Raw genomic sequence first — 15113 nt, 5'->3', positions numbered from 1 at the left:
CTGACAGTCTGCAAACGACAGGAGTTGTTCTAACAGATTGCACTTTTACAGAAGCCCTTTATTGTATTTTATTCAACTGTAGTTAAAAGCCACAGGAGCAGAAAGGGAAAAGGGGGAAATGGCGCCCCTAGAGGTTACACGGATAACGACAAACTCCGCGGCTGTTTGTTTTTTTCCTTCCAGGAGTTAAATAGCCACTTCGGTGTTTTTATTGTCTTCCGGGAACCACGTGCGTTTCTCCCGGTTTTTCTAAACGCCCCTTTGCACACTTACGATTTGCGGCATAGATAGGCTCGACCACGCGGTTGCCATTCTGTGCACACCTAAAAGTGGCGGGGAAGAGAGAGATAGAGGTCTCTTGCACCCGGGGCGATTTGTAGCTTCGATGGGTGGGTATACCCTCCCCAGCTGGGGTGTCATTTGGGGGTGGGGCAGGTAATCCCCGCGTAATTAAGCACATGACGCAGCACACACACACTTTTTGAATGCTAATGTCCATCAACTTGGGGGGGGGGTGGCTCCCTCAAATAATTTAGGGGGGGGGGCAAAGGGACATCGGCCCCTAGGAGCTCCTCAGGCATGGGCGTAGGCAGGGGGGCAAATCTAAATCAAGCAAATAAATCAAAGCACTTAACTAAAAACAGAAATCGTAGAGTGGTTTGGACAGATTTTTCTGCGCCGTTGGAGGCAAAACAACATTTAAAATAACTACTTGTGGAGACATTTCATTCCGAATCTGCTAGACAGAGGATAGTGACAGGTGGGGGGGGGCAAATCTAAATCAAGCAAATAAATAAAAACACTTAACTAAAAGCAGAAACCGTAGAGTGGTTTGGACAGATTTTTCTGCGCCGTTGGAGTCAAAACAACATTTAAAAGAACTTGTGGACACATTTCATTCCGAATCTAGCAGATTCGGATTGAAGAGGATGATGACAGGTGGGTGTCCTGCCCCCCCAACATAAATCCTAGCTACGCCCGTGCTCCCAGGTAACAGTATAAGAGGCGGGTCTCGCCTCCCCGCCCGCGATCCACAGTGGAATCGCCCTCTCCAGGCTCTCCTTGCGTCTTCCCACCCCCGGTGGCTGGGAAGAAGATCCACCCTTCTTTCCTCGGTGGATCCTGCCTGCCTGCCTGCCTGCCTGCCAGCCGGTGGGGGTGGGCGGCCTTCCCCTTCCGCCATCCTCTGGGCCGCATGACTGACAGAGGCGAAGGGAGCCCCCCCCCCCCGGCTCTCCTTTCCTGCGCAACTTTAAGAGCGCGCCTGTCCCCGGCGCGCGTCTTCCTGGCGCACCGCTCGGCAGGGCCACGGCCTGGGAGGCGGCAGCAGGTACAGAAGCGGGCGGGGCAGGGTGTGGGGAGGCCGGGGGGGCCCCTCCGGCTTGGGACACCCCCCCGAACCCCACCGATGTCCGAGAAACCCGGCGGCAGCCCGCCAAGCCATATGTGGCCAAAACATCCCGCGGTCACCACCGGGGACCGGCTGGGCGCAGCAGCAGCAGAGCGCCTATAAATAGCCGAGTCGTCGTCCTCCCTCCCTGCCGCTGTTGCGGGGAAGGAGGGAGGGAGGGAGGGAGGAGGCGACGCCCCCCCCCCCAACGCGTCGAATTCGGGAGCCCCTTGGCTCGTGCGAAAGCAGTGGGGCCCCTGACGCGTGTATGGCAATGGCAAGACCAGGGTAGGCTAGGTTTGGTCGGAGTGTGGCAGGGCGAGACGCGCACCCAGAGGGAGCCTGCCTGAAATTGGGACCCTGAAATGACAATACCCTTCAACATTTCTCCGGTAAAAATAGGAACGTCCTATTCAATTAATTATTATTCTTATTTTATTTATGTCCACCCATCTGGCAGGGTTTCCCCAGCCACTCTGGACAGCTCACAGCACTTATAAAAACTTATTAAGGCAACCTAGTAAGATGGGCAGGCAAATAATAATAATAATAATAATAATAATAATAATAATAATAATTGCCTGCCCATCTTAGTAGGTTGCCCTAGTCAGTATAATTTATTATCTCCTTGGTCCGGGGGTCCCATAACCCCATACCCTCTGACATTTCTCTGATGAAAATAGGGACGTTCTGGGATCAGATTCTGTAAATCCGGGGCTGTCCCTGGAAAATAGGGACACTTGGAGGGTCTGGAATGGTCTCCTTTCAGACATTTTATCCAAACTCCTCCTGGACCTCTTCAGGAAGCAACCTGGCGCCAAAGAGCTAGGCAGGTGACTCTCTTTCCCCCTCCCCAATTCCTCTTCTGACAGGGAGATAAGTGGGGTGGGCGGGCGGTGGACCTTGCCACCTTAAAAGCTTTGGGCATTGCAAGAGAGGAGCAAGCAGGGTCAGGAGGAAAGTTGTTGGCAACCCTTTTGGTGCCTCTGCCCAACTCAGTGCAAAGTTTCTCTCTCTGTGTGTGTGTGTGTAGAAGGGACGCTTCTAAATAAATCTCAGCGTCCTGACAATAAGCTGGCCAATAATAGTCTGTTAATGTACAGTAACAACATGCTTGAGAACTTGGGCGAGGGGACTCTGTAACTGCTTGGCATCCCAAAATGAGCAACGGACCATGCTGAATTGTATGTTTCCAGCAACTTGTCTTGAAGCATGTTTCAGGCTTTTAAATCTTGTTTATGCACAGTAGGCTAGTTGTGCCCAGAAACCATGTGGCCCATACAGCTACATTGGTACTGTTAAATATGTTGCTTTGACCACCTCTAGATGCGGCAGCAAATCCTTGGTTTTGGAAACTGTGCTGTTTGATGGACTTTCATCTTATTTTTCCTGACCCAAGAAGAGAAGAACCTTCTGTTCTTTATGCCAGGATTGGAGACAGTTTCTCTTTGCCTTTTTTAAAATTTATGCACTCCCCAATAACTTAAGACAGTGAGTCATGAAGTGGGTGGGTTGCCATGCTGCAAGAGGGAATGTTACGCAGTGAAATGGTTGGCAGGCCAGCGTTGCCAGTTTTCTCAGATGTGCTCCTGTTTGTTGACAGTAACAACCAGAGCTGCCAGCTGACCAGAAGAAAACAGCCTAATTTGTTACTTTTGCAATAGGTAAAGGTAAAGGGACCCCTGACCATTAGGTCCAGTCGTGACCGACTCTGGGGTTGCGGCGCTCATCTCATTTTATTGGCCGAGGGAGCCGGCGTACAGCTTGTGGGTTATGTGGCCAGCATGACTAAGCCGCTTCTGGCAAACCAGAGGAGCACATGGAAATGCCGTTTACCTTCCCGCCAGAGCGGTACCTATTTATCTACTTGCACTTTGACATGCTTTTGAACTGCTAGGTTGGCAGGAGCAGGGACCGAGCAACGGGAGCTCACCCTGTTGCGGGGACTCGAACTGCCGACCTTCTGATCAGCAAGTCCTAGGCTCTGTGGTTTAACCCACAGCGCCACCCACGTCCCAAAAAACACTTTTGCGATAAAGGTAAAGGTACCCCTGCCCGTACGGGCCAGTCTTGACAGACTCTGGGGTTGTGCGCCCATCTCACTTAAGAGGCCAGGGGCCAGCGCTGTGTTCCTTTAAAAAGGAGAACAGCAAGGGCATAAGCATTCTCGCCAGTTAACGTCTCCCAGCTGACCAAAGTAAAACAGCCTTGCTTACTCATATTCCTTTCTATTATTCCAGTTTCTGGATGCCCCAGAAGGGGAGAAAGCTCCTGTGCTCAGATCCTCCTTGTGGGTTTTCCATAGGTTGACCACAGGATGCTGGACTAGATGGGCCATCGTTCTATTTTTAGCATTTGCTTCATTTGCAGAAATCAGCAAACTTTTGTTTTAGGGCATAAGCGTAAACATTCTCACCTGCTAATGGCTGCAGATCACGTTGCTGTTAAATGCATAGATGGAAGAATGGTTGGCAACCTTAATCTAGTGCACAGGAATTATAACCAGGTGGAGTTTTTTCCTAGTGTGTAGACAAGCAGCAGGAAAATACCATATTTTTTGGCTCTATAAGACGCACGAGACCACAAGACACACCTAGTTTTTGGAGGAGGAAAACAAGAAAAAAAATATTCTGAATCTCAGAAGCCAGAACAACAAGAGGGATTGCTGCGCAGCGAAAGCAGTGATCCCTCCATTTGCTCCACAAGACGCACACACATTTCCCCTTACTTTTTAGGAGGGAAAAAGTGAGTCTTATAGAGCAAAAAATACGGTACTTCTTTGCTGATTGGGTGTGTGTCAAACTGCTCTTAACAGCACCAGGACTGATAAAAAGACGGCAAGCAGCAAACTCTCTAGGAAGCACTTTGAGCCTTAAATAAAGACAAGGATCTCGGGGGGGGGGTGGGGGATGGCTTTGAGATGAAGGAACCTTTCTTTACCTTCTCACTAGAAGGATGCTCACTGAGTGAGGAGGGGTATACTGTGCCATCTGAGGCTAGTGGTACAGGTGATCAAATGTCAAGCAGATAACAGAACCTCTCTTTTAATCTGCTGTAAATAAGAGATGTTCCAGGAGGTGCAACTATATTGTGTAGGACAGGGTGGATAAAAATCAATGATTTTTAAAAAATCAAAATTGGATTTTTAAAATTTAAAAAAGATTTTTTTTATTTAAATCAGATTTTTAAAATAAAATGCTTTTGGAGGAAAAATCTTTCTAAAGATAGTTTTCTATTTAAGTTACATTACAGTCCAAAGGCTATTCATCAGGAAAAAGGATTTGTTTAAATTTGTTTCATGTGTGCTAAAACTCATGTGTGCTAAAGGTTTTTGTTTTAAAAAAACTGTTTAACCACATCAGTTAACAAACATGGATACATATGCTATAATGTCATTGTTTTAGTTAAATAAATTGTTATTAAGGAAATGGTTATTTTTCTCCTTCCAATAAAGTACAGCAGAAAAGTTGTCCAAATATAAACAGTTAACTTATTAAACCTCACAATAATTTCATAATCATCAGTCTACGTATTTCTAATACTAGAACCAAATCAGTAATTTTTGATATAACTGTAAAAACTACTCTGAAAATTTATTATTCCAAAAAGGAAACCTTCATCGGGTTGTAAATATTAAGATGATACCAGGAAGAATGAGACTTTCGGGGGGGGGGCATGATTTGAATCAAGTCTTTCTGACTGGTGATTTAAATTGATTTGATTTAAATCAAATTCACCTTGTGCACCTGCCAGAGCTTCCTCTTCTATACAAATGTTTAAAGGGACATGGTTCTTTCCACCTAAACTCCAGATTGTAGTCATACTGACAATGGGGTGGAATCCCCATTTTGACTGCAGCTACATGCTACCATTATGACATTTGCAGACGGTTTTATATATAAAACATGTGATGTTGTGGCTGAAAGGCTGAGATGGAAACCAGAGAGGTCTCTGCATTCCTCTCTCCTCTTTCAAAAACTCGATTGGTGGCCTTAATCAAACCATTCCATCTTGCTTTGATATAGGAACAGTAATACTGGGCTATCTTGTTTAGACTTTGGAAGTTAAAGGAGATTCCAACTAAACACCAGGAAGAGCTTTCTGACAGTGAGAGCTGCTCAACAGTGGAATGAAAGGTTTTCCCATGAAAACCTTCCTCGGAGGTTTTTAACTAGGGATCGGATGGCCATCTGTCATGTATGATCTGATTGAGATTCCTGTACAGTGATGCCTTGGTTCTCAAACTTAATCCGTTCTGGAAGTCCGTTCCAAAACTAAAGCTTTCCAAAACCAAGGCGTGCTTTCCCATAGAAAGTAATGCAAAATGAATTAATCCATTCCAGACTTTTAAAAACAACCCTTAAAACAGCAATTTAACATGAATTTTACTATCTAATGAGACCATTGATCCATGAAATGAAAGCAATAATCAATGTACTGTACTATGAAATAAATAAGACAGTATTGTAGATGATAAAAATTAAAATGATTATTATTTTTCTTACCTGCACTGATGTTTGTCATTGTTTGGATGGGGGGCTTTTATCCATTTCTGCAATCACACAATCTGTCAGTAGCCGGACTGGGTTCCACATAGTCACAAAAACAAATGAACTGAAAAAGCCTCAAAAACAAAAACGCAAAATAATAGCGAAAACAAAAGCACCAAGCTTAATCCATTACGGAAGTCCATTTGACTTCCGAAATGTTCAAAAACCAAGGCACAGCTTCTGATTGGTGCAGGCGCCTCGGAAACAATAGCCGAGAACTGCATTGGACGTTTGGCTTCCAAAAATCGTTTGAAAACTGAAGGACTTCCGGGTTTTCGGAGGTTGAGAACCAAAGCGTTTGAGAACCAAGGTACCACTGTATTGGAGGGGGTTGGACTAGATCAGTGTTTCCCAAACTTGTGCCTCCAGCTGTTTTTGGACTACAATTCCCATCATCCCTTGCCACTGGTCTTGCTAGTCAGGGATGATGGGAGTTGTAGTTCAAAAACAGCTGGAGGCACAAGGTTGGGAAACACTGGACTAGATGACCCTCAGGGTGCCTTCCAACTCTACAATTCTATTCTTGAGTTCATGCTTTTTTAGGCTTGGATTAGTTGTGGGAGTTGTTTGGAGCAGGCTGCTCCACAGCCATCTTCTGCCATGCTTAAGCTATCCGCTTGGCGGCAGACAGCGGACTGGATAGGATAAATTGATCTGAAAGGAAAGGACTAGTGCAGGCTTAGGAAAAGTGTGTTCTCCTTCATGGAGAGCACGTATTGCGGTGGGGGCAAACAAGACATCCCTCTGTTGCTGGGCGGGTTAGTTTGGGTGGCCATGAATCTTATTGGGCACCTCTTGGCCGTTGGGGAAAATTTGATGTTGCTATTTATGATTGATGGCCAACGCTGTTTGCGTTGACCTTGCTATGCCTGTCATGGGGTCGTCTGCTTTGGGGCAGGAATTTTTCCATTTGGCTGATTGGCCAGTACCATTTGTTTTTTGAGGTGGCAAAATCGTCACAACTTGTATGCTTGCGGTTAGGTAAAGGTAAAGGGAACCCTGACCATTAGGTCCAGTCGTGACCGACTCTGGGGTTGAGCGCTCATCTCGCTCTATAGGCCGAGGGAGCTGCTGTTTGTCTGCAGACAGCTTCCGGGTCATGTGACCAGCATGACTAAGCCACTTCTGGCGAACCAGAGCAGCGCACGAAACACCGTTTACCTTCCCACCGGAATGGTACCTATTTATCTACTTGCACTTTGAGGTGCTTTTGAACTGCTAGGTTGGCAGGAGCAGGGACTGAGCAACAGGAGCTCATCCTGTCGCGGGGATTCGAACAGCCGACCTTCTGATCGGCAAGCCCTAGGCTCTGTGGTTTAACCCACAGCACCACCTGTGCCCCTGGTTGCGGTTAGGCATTGGTTAAATTTGGTTGGTGGAGGGGGTATGGTTGGCTGCCCCTCCAATGCTGCTGCTGCAAGGGTATTCCGTTAAAGGAATCCAGGGGCTTGCCATGCACTTGTCCGAAGCCCTGTCCAGGGGCTAGGGCCAAGCAAGAGCCCCTGGGAGCATTTGGGGAGAGGTGAGGGCCTGGCGCCCAGCTCTATTGTCTCCCCAAAATGTTTTCCCTTACTCACTTTCGCAGGCTTGCAGATGTCAGTTCTGTTCCTACCTCTAGGTGGGAACAGATAGTCGCGAACCAATGCCTAAGCAGCCACTCACATTCTGTAATCAAGAAAGTTGTGGCCAAAAAATTATGCCAAAATCCTTAAACAAAAATTCTGTCTGAATTGTGTTTTATTTGAGGGTGGCTTGGGGAACTCGACACGCGATTGTTGCTAGACCACAACTCCCACCAGCCCCTTGAGTCTCAGCCATGCTGCTGGGAGCCCAGCAATATATGGAAAGCTACAGGTTGCCCCATCTCCGCTTGAGTGGGTGGGTGATACTATAGAGTTTGTTTTCTTTTCTTTTTTGCTTCAGGCAAGACTTAAGCTTCCCCTTCCCCCTGGTTGGTTGGTTCCCTTCATCTATTAATAAATAATAATAAAGAAAGGTGTTCAGGGTAAGAGACAAAAGATCCTTTTAGGATAACACTGAGCTTCCTGGAGCAGAGATTTTCAAACTGGTTTGCGGCCCAATGATGGTCCATTCAGGTATTTGGCAGAAAAGTTGTGAAATGGTTTTCTAGCTTTCCTATCTACCTATCTATCTATTCTGATGGTGGAGATTGAGGTCGTTTTGACCAAGACTTACAAGGTCCTGGTCTAGAACCAACTTCAAGAGTAGCCCCATATAAAGCACATTGCAGTAGCCCTGATAGGAGGTTACTGGAACATGCAGAACAATGGTTTGGCGCAATCGTTACCATTGATTTGTGTGCTCATCTGGCAATCAGGTCTTGCAGGGTTTAAAATCTCTTTGATCACAGAGATAATGGTGGGACAAAACAACTGCATGTGTGTGCCCAAGGAACAGCAGTGTCTCTAGTTCGGCCTCGGTCCTGTATACCTGAAGGAGCGTCTCCACCCCCATCGTTCAGCCCAGACACTGAGATCCAGCGCCGAGGGCCTTCTGGCAGTTCCCTCATTGCAAGAAGTGAGGTTACAGGAAACCAGACAGAGGGCCTTCTCGGTAGTGGCACCCGCTCTGTGGAACACCCTCCCATCAAATGTCAAGGAAATAAGCAGCTATCTTATCTTTAAAAGGCATCTGAAGGCAGCCCTGTTTAGGGAAGTTTTTAATATTTAATGCTGTATTGTTTTTAACACTTGATTGGGAGCCGCCCAGAGTGGCTGGGGAAACTCAGCCAGATGGGCGGGGTATAAATAATAAATTATTATTATTATTATTTTTATATTCTGGGCAAATCACCTCCAGCTCTCTCCAAAGCCATTATTTGTCTTCAGCCTTTCTTTGGCTTGTCGTACAGTTTTGTTCCAGCCGGGAGAAAGGGGAGAAGCATTTGAAGCAGCTGCGACTCAGATGATTTATGAGATATTTGCACCATTTAAAAATCATTGCTCTGTAACTTACTACTTGTTTTTGCTGAACTTATGTGCCGGTGTAGTGCCCTGTAAATCAAACTTGCTACACAGCGTTATGAAATGCAGTGCTGGGGTTTGGACAATTGAGTAGTAGAAGGACTTTTTTCTTTTCTTTTTTCATGCATTCTGGCAGTTTAAAAGCAGCCCTCTTGGATCTGTTGGGATGCTTTTCTTTTCTTCACATTTAAGCTCGATAGCTGCTGCCCTCAATCAATGGGCACCACAGTTCAAGAAGGACACTGACAAACTGGAACGTGTCCAGAGGAGGGCAACCAAAATGGTCCAAGGCCTGGAAACGATGCCTTATGAGGAACGGCTAAGGGAGCTGGGCATGTTTAGCCTGGAGAAGAGGAGGTTAAGGGGTGATATGATAGCCATGTTCAAATATATAAAAGGATGTCAAATAGAGGAGGGAGAAAGGTTGTTTTCTGCTGCTCCAGAGAAGCGGACACGGAGCAATGGTTCCAAACTACAAGAAAGAAGATTCCACCTAAACATTAGGAAGAACTTCCTGACAGTAAGAGCTGTTTGACAGTGGAATTTGCTGCCAAGGAGTGTGGTGGAGTCTCCTTCTTTGGAGGTCTTTAAGCAGAGGCTTGACAACCATATGTCAGGAGTGCTCTGATGGTGTTTCCTGCTTGGCAGGGGGTTGGACTCGATGGCCCTTGTGGTCTCTTCCAACTCTATGATTCTATGATTCTAATGGAGTGTTACATTTCTACATATAAGGCGTCTTGGTCAACTAAGACCTTCCTGGGGCGCAAGCTTGGGCAGCGTGTCTAGAGATCCTGGGCTGCCTAGATTACAAGACCTCCATCTCAGCCTCGCTGGTGTGGTCCAAAAGAAAGCAGAACAGTACGTTTGGCACCAGCTTGGCTGCAGGAGTTGCTGGAAGGAGGCCTTCAAGGCGCCATCCAACCATTGTAGGGTCCCCATTCCAAGTTAGCCTTTTCTTCTCCCGAAGATATCCTGCAAGGCAGCAGAGGTTTAGGATTAAGGCTGGGAGATATCGGCCTTAACCAACCTTTCAAAATTGTGACGTATCAGCAGCCAAACATCATGATGTAGTGATAGATCACGATGTTGAAAAGCAGAGGGAGGAACAAGCTGGGCTGATGCAGCCAGGGTGGATTTGATTTAAATCAAATCGATTTAAATCACGATTTAAATCACTAGTCAGTAACACTTGATTTAAATCACTAGTCAGTAATACTTGATTTATTTTTTAATTTTTTTTACAGAAAGACTCATTCTTGCTGGTATCATCTTAGTATTTACAACCCGATGAAGGTTTCCTTTTTGGAATAATAAATTATCAGAGTAGTTTTTACAGTTATATCAAAAATTACTGATTTGGTTCCAGTATTAGAAATAGTTTCGGAGGGGGGGGATGCCCCACAAATAACTCAGAGATGCATTTTAAATAAAAGCACAATATCCCGGTTTCCCTTTTTCCTCCCCTCCATCTCCTGGAGAACAATTAAAAGTGGTGTGTGTGGATAGGTGCAAAAAACAGAGTCCTGTTTATACTGAAAATAAAATACCTGCACAAAAAGAATTTTACAAGGTGGGTGTGAGGGTTCCCCTGTTTCTCAGCACTTAAAAAAGTGTTGTAGTCCTGTGTCTTACCAACACCACCATGTTTTCTGTGAGTACCCATGCAATCCACACTGTAGGACATAATTTCTCTGGGCATTCCAGGATGTGTGATGCAGCTGAAAAGCAACGGAGACTCTCAGACTCTCTCATTTAAGTGCACAGAAAGTCATCCCACCCCTAAATTTCAGGAAACTTTGCCCATCCATCCCAGAGTCATTGGGGGTATCTTTGCCTCCCCCACAAATTGCCAAATGACAACAAACTGTACTGAAAATAGCAGCGCAGGAGTAGTAACTGTAAGTTCATCAATCTATTGTTGATTCAATTCTTTAGTAGAGTTGAGCTCTGGCAACTGAACCAACTGCGAAACCAAAAATGGCCCGGATTCAGCTAAATAGTTATGCTAGCAGGAGTCAATGCAATGAGTCCTTCTCTCCCCATACTTCCCCCAAAATTGGCTCTGAGGAAGGGGGTCAGGAAAACCACTAGAACAGTTCGGGGCGGTGTGTGTGTGTGTGTGTGTGTGTGTGTGTGTGTGTATGTGTGTAAAAGATTGTTCCATTGGCCACTCAAGGCTTGCATTGGAAAGCACAATGTTTAAATTCCATTTTGTATTTTGTACTTTCTTTATTAGAAACATACAGATTGTATATTAGAGAGAAGCTCTTGAGAGCAAGAATTCTCCAGGATGTCGTACCGAAAAGAACTAGAGAAATACCGAGATCTGGATGAAGATCAGATCCTTGGAGCGCTGACAGAAGAAGAGATCAAGATGTTAGAGGATGAACTGGTGGACCTAGACCCTGATGTAAGTGATTTTAAAGGACAGGTCATGTGATACTTCTTGAATTGTGTGAAAACATCTACGTTGGGCACGCTAAGCAATGAAATATAAATAAATAGGGGATCCTTCTGCTACTCTTAGCGATGTTAGACCATCTTTGGATCTGCTTGGGCTTTCCTTCGCCCTCTTTCCCTCCCGACTCTCCTTGGACGTGAGCCAGGTTTGATACACAGTCTATTTTGGAATCTTACACCTTCGCTGTCTGCTTAATTTGAAGCAGACTCTTGCCTGCAAATGTCGGCGCCGCACTCTGTTTGGTGGTGTCAGGAATACTAGAATTGCCCCCTTGGTTCAGATCATAGAGTCATAGAATCTTGTTTAGATTTTTCCTTGGCAGGCACTCCTGGTAAAAAGATGCTGCTTTAATTCCTTTTGATGATCTGCTGTTGTTACTGGGAAACTGAGACATGGTTTAAATGTTATGTGAACGAGCCTTGGCCTCCCCTTTCCCTCTTCCCCTCCAGTACACCTGCGAGGAGAAGATTGGAAGTACAGCACAGTCGTACCTTGATTGTCAAACAGAATCCGTTCCAGAAGTCCTTTCGACTTCCGAAACTGTTCAACAACCAAGGTGGGGCTTCTGATTGGCTGCATGAGCCGCGTCGGACATTTGGCTTCCCAAAAACTTTCGCAAACCGGAACACTCACTTCCAGGTTTGCTGCGTTCAGGAGCCAAAACAGACGAGTACCAAAGCGTTCAACAACCAAGGTACTGCTGTAGTTTGTTCTGTGATGCTTCCCCAATGTGACCACGTCATTGGCATCTGGAGAGGCACTGCACAAAAAAATTATCTGAAACGTTTGTGCTATAAAAAAGTTGCAGGATTTAAGCAAGAAGCTTCAGGGCAAAGTTGTATGTCAACTCTGAAACATTTGGAGGTGCAGACAATATTGAAAGGGGGATCACATATAATTGGCACAATGCCATTGTTGGCACAAAACATCAGAAATGCACAAGAAAAAGAACATCTGGAGGGGCTCTAAGGTTCTTTTGTACTGTGCTAAACCAGGGGTCAGCAAACTTTTTCAGCAGGGGGCCAGTCCACTGTCCCTCAGACCTTGTGGGGGGCTGGACTATATTCTGAAGGGAAAAAATGAACGAATTCCTATGCCCCACAAATAACCCAGAGATTCATTTTAAATAAAAGCACATATTCTACTTATGTAAAAACACCAGGCAGGCCCCACAAATAACCCAGAGATGCACTTTAAATAAAAGGACACATTCTATTCATGTAAAAACACCAGGCAGGCCCCACAAATAACCCAGAGATTCATTTTAAATAAAAGCACATATTCTACTTATGTAAAAACACCAGGCAGGCCCCACAAATAACCCAGAGATGCACTTTAAATAAAAGGACACTTTCCACTCATATAAAAACAGGCTGATTCCCGGACTGTCCGAGGGCCGGATTTAGAAGGCGATTGGGCCAGATCCAGCCCCCGGTCCTTAGTTTGCCTACCCATTTGCTAAACTCTCTCTTAGAGACCCTTTTCATACTAAGCTGCAAAGATGTGCTGTTTTCTTTGGGTAGGGGGAAGCTGTTGCTACTTTTACGTGTTTCCACTCGCCTTCTTCCCCACGTACAGTAAGAATATTTGCCAATATGTAAATACCACAAAAATGTCCATTGTCTCCATGCTGTTTTCGCCGCGCACAGAAGCCAAATTTGTGAAGAGGAATTAGTGATTTTTGTGTCAGAGACAGCCATTTCTCCGGTAGGGTTGAAATGTAGACCTCCTACATTCGTGATGGGATAACCCAAAATTATGCACAGTGGGTGGAATTCAGCATTCCAATGATGTAAGCGTTTTGGCTTGTGAGATGGAACGATCCTCCCCCTCGCACACTTTTCAGAGAGTTCTTGCACCCACCCCCAAGCCAGTGTTTGGGGGACCTGACAGAATGAAAGGGGGGACAGAGCCCCATTGCAGAAGCCCTTCTATAGGGCTTCTGATGACAGCAGGAGCGCCGTCTATAGGGGGCAGAAGGGGCTTCAGCCCCCTCAATATCTGTGGGCAGGTGGCTGAACGCCTCCAATATTGAGGGGCCCCCAAATGGATCAGCCTTCCACCTGCAAACATGTCAGGAGCTCAGCCTACACTCGAGTAGGACCCTGGCAGAGACACATGCCCAACTGCCATGTTCTCCCCCTCCTGGTCGATCGTTCAGGAGCTTCAAAAGCTTTCTTCAGCCCAAACATCACAGCGACCAATGCCAACAGACACTGGCACATTTAGGGATCCACAGAGTTTGCGCAGTTGCGTAACAGACCTCAGCAACTCAGCATTTTGGCTAATCTACTTTATTTACATACAAACACACACGGAGCACTGCAACATGGCTCCCTCTCTCTCTAGCATCAGACAGCAACGGGGAAAAGAACAAAGGACAATAGTCCCACTTCATGGAACACAGTAACACAAACATCCTGTCTCCGTCGCTTCCACCTCTGTGGAGTCGAAACATATACCGTCATGTGATAGACAAAAATTCCATGACTGCAATCATGGAGCGGGAATTCTAACAAAACAGGCCCTCCCTGCCGGGCAGGGGGCAGGATGCGTGGAGGATAACCTTCCACTTTTCCCATTCCCCGCCGCCGACCCCCAGATTGCCCATTATGTGCATATGACATCATGTGATGCCAGGCCCCCTCAATGTGTGTGTGGGGGGCAAGTGGGCGCCCCTGGCTGACAGGACCGATTAATTGAATCCCAGCCAGAGAGGGGAATGAATTGTGGATTTGTTTTATTTTCCAAACTACTTCTCTCTCTCTTTTTTAAAAAATAAATCTTTAATGTTTTAAAATACAATCATACAACAAAGGTAAGTATAACAAAGTTAAGCACAAAGTAAAAAAAAAAGAGAAAAAAGATTCGTCACATCAAAAAAGGCAAAGATGGGTTTGAAAGTAACGAGAAAAAAGAGAAACGGCAATAAAAAGAACCAAATGTTTATACAACACCATGTCTTATCCAATAAAGTTTTCTGTTCTCAATGCAATGTAGCTAGAAGTCCTGTGAGGGCTAGGTGCCTTCAGGGATACAGTGGTGCCTCGCAAGACGAAATTAATTCGTTCCGCGAGTTGCTTCGTCTTGCGATTTTTTCGTCTTGCGGAGCGCGGATTCCCTGGGTATTAACGGCTTTAAGAAAAAGGAAGCCAACCCGCAAGACGTTTTCGTCTTGCAAAGCAAGCCCATAGGGAAAATCGTCTTGCGAAGCAACTCAAGAAACGAAAAACCCTTTCGTCTTGCGCGTTTTTCGTCTAGCGAGGCATTCGTCTTGCGAGGTACCACTGTATTCCAGGAGCCTTCCCTCAGTGTGAGATCTTAGAAGTCTTCCCCTTAGAGAATTAAGGGGAAGTGTGTTGGCAGCATGCTACCCACCTGCTTCCTAACAAGTGAACCTGCCAGCAGCTCCCCCTGTTCCAGTCAGCAGGTGCAAAGAGGTGTATTTGCCACGCAGACATTTATTCCAGTTCCTCTGTACTGAGAGGTCAGAACAGTGGCAACAGATTTACTCACAGATATTTATTTTTATGTTTTTGGGAGCCACGGTGTGGCTCCCTGGCTGAAACTGCCTGGCATTCATGGTGGGAGATGCAAAACCAGTAAAGATGGGGGGAAATGGAATGATATATTCTGGAAAAGGGTCATGGCTGGCTGTTTGGAACCCTGGAGAGGATCACTCCACGCTGCGACATTTTGTTGCAGATTCCACTCACCTCTTTAAAAAG

At 45.9% G+C, this 15113-nt stretch overlaps 1 protein-coding gene across 6 annotated transcripts in view; it reads left to right on the top strand.

The window, feature by feature from the left end:
• Positions 1-1131: 1131 nt before the first annotated feature.
• Positions 1132-15113, top strand: part of TMOD1 (tropomodulin 1) — a 36480-nt gene continuing 22498 nt past the window's right edge. For 2 of the 6 annotated variants that reach the window (XM_079959689.1, XM_079959688.1), the window contains exons 1-2: positions 1132-1330; positions 11161-11334. In XM_079959689.1, coding sequence (XP_079815815.1) covers positions 11215-11334 — 120 coding nt within the window. In that variant the 5' untranslated portion in view covers positions 1132-1330; positions 11161-11214. Of the gene's footprint in view, positions 1331-1595; positions 1783-9911; positions 10054-11160; positions 11335-11942; positions 12080-15113 lie in introns of those variants that run through there. The other 4 variants (XM_079959685.1, XM_079959686.1, XM_079959687.1 and 1 more) reach the window with 4 other exon arrangements.

This window comes from Podarcis cretensis (genome assembly GCF_951804945.1).
Source record: "Podarcis cretensis genome assembly, chromosome: 17".
Taxonomy (NCBI): domain Eukaryota; kingdom Metazoa; phylum Chordata; class Lepidosauria; order Squamata; family Lacertidae; genus Podarcis; species Podarcis cretensis.
This window is presented reverse-complemented; position numbering and strand designations above follow the sequence as displayed.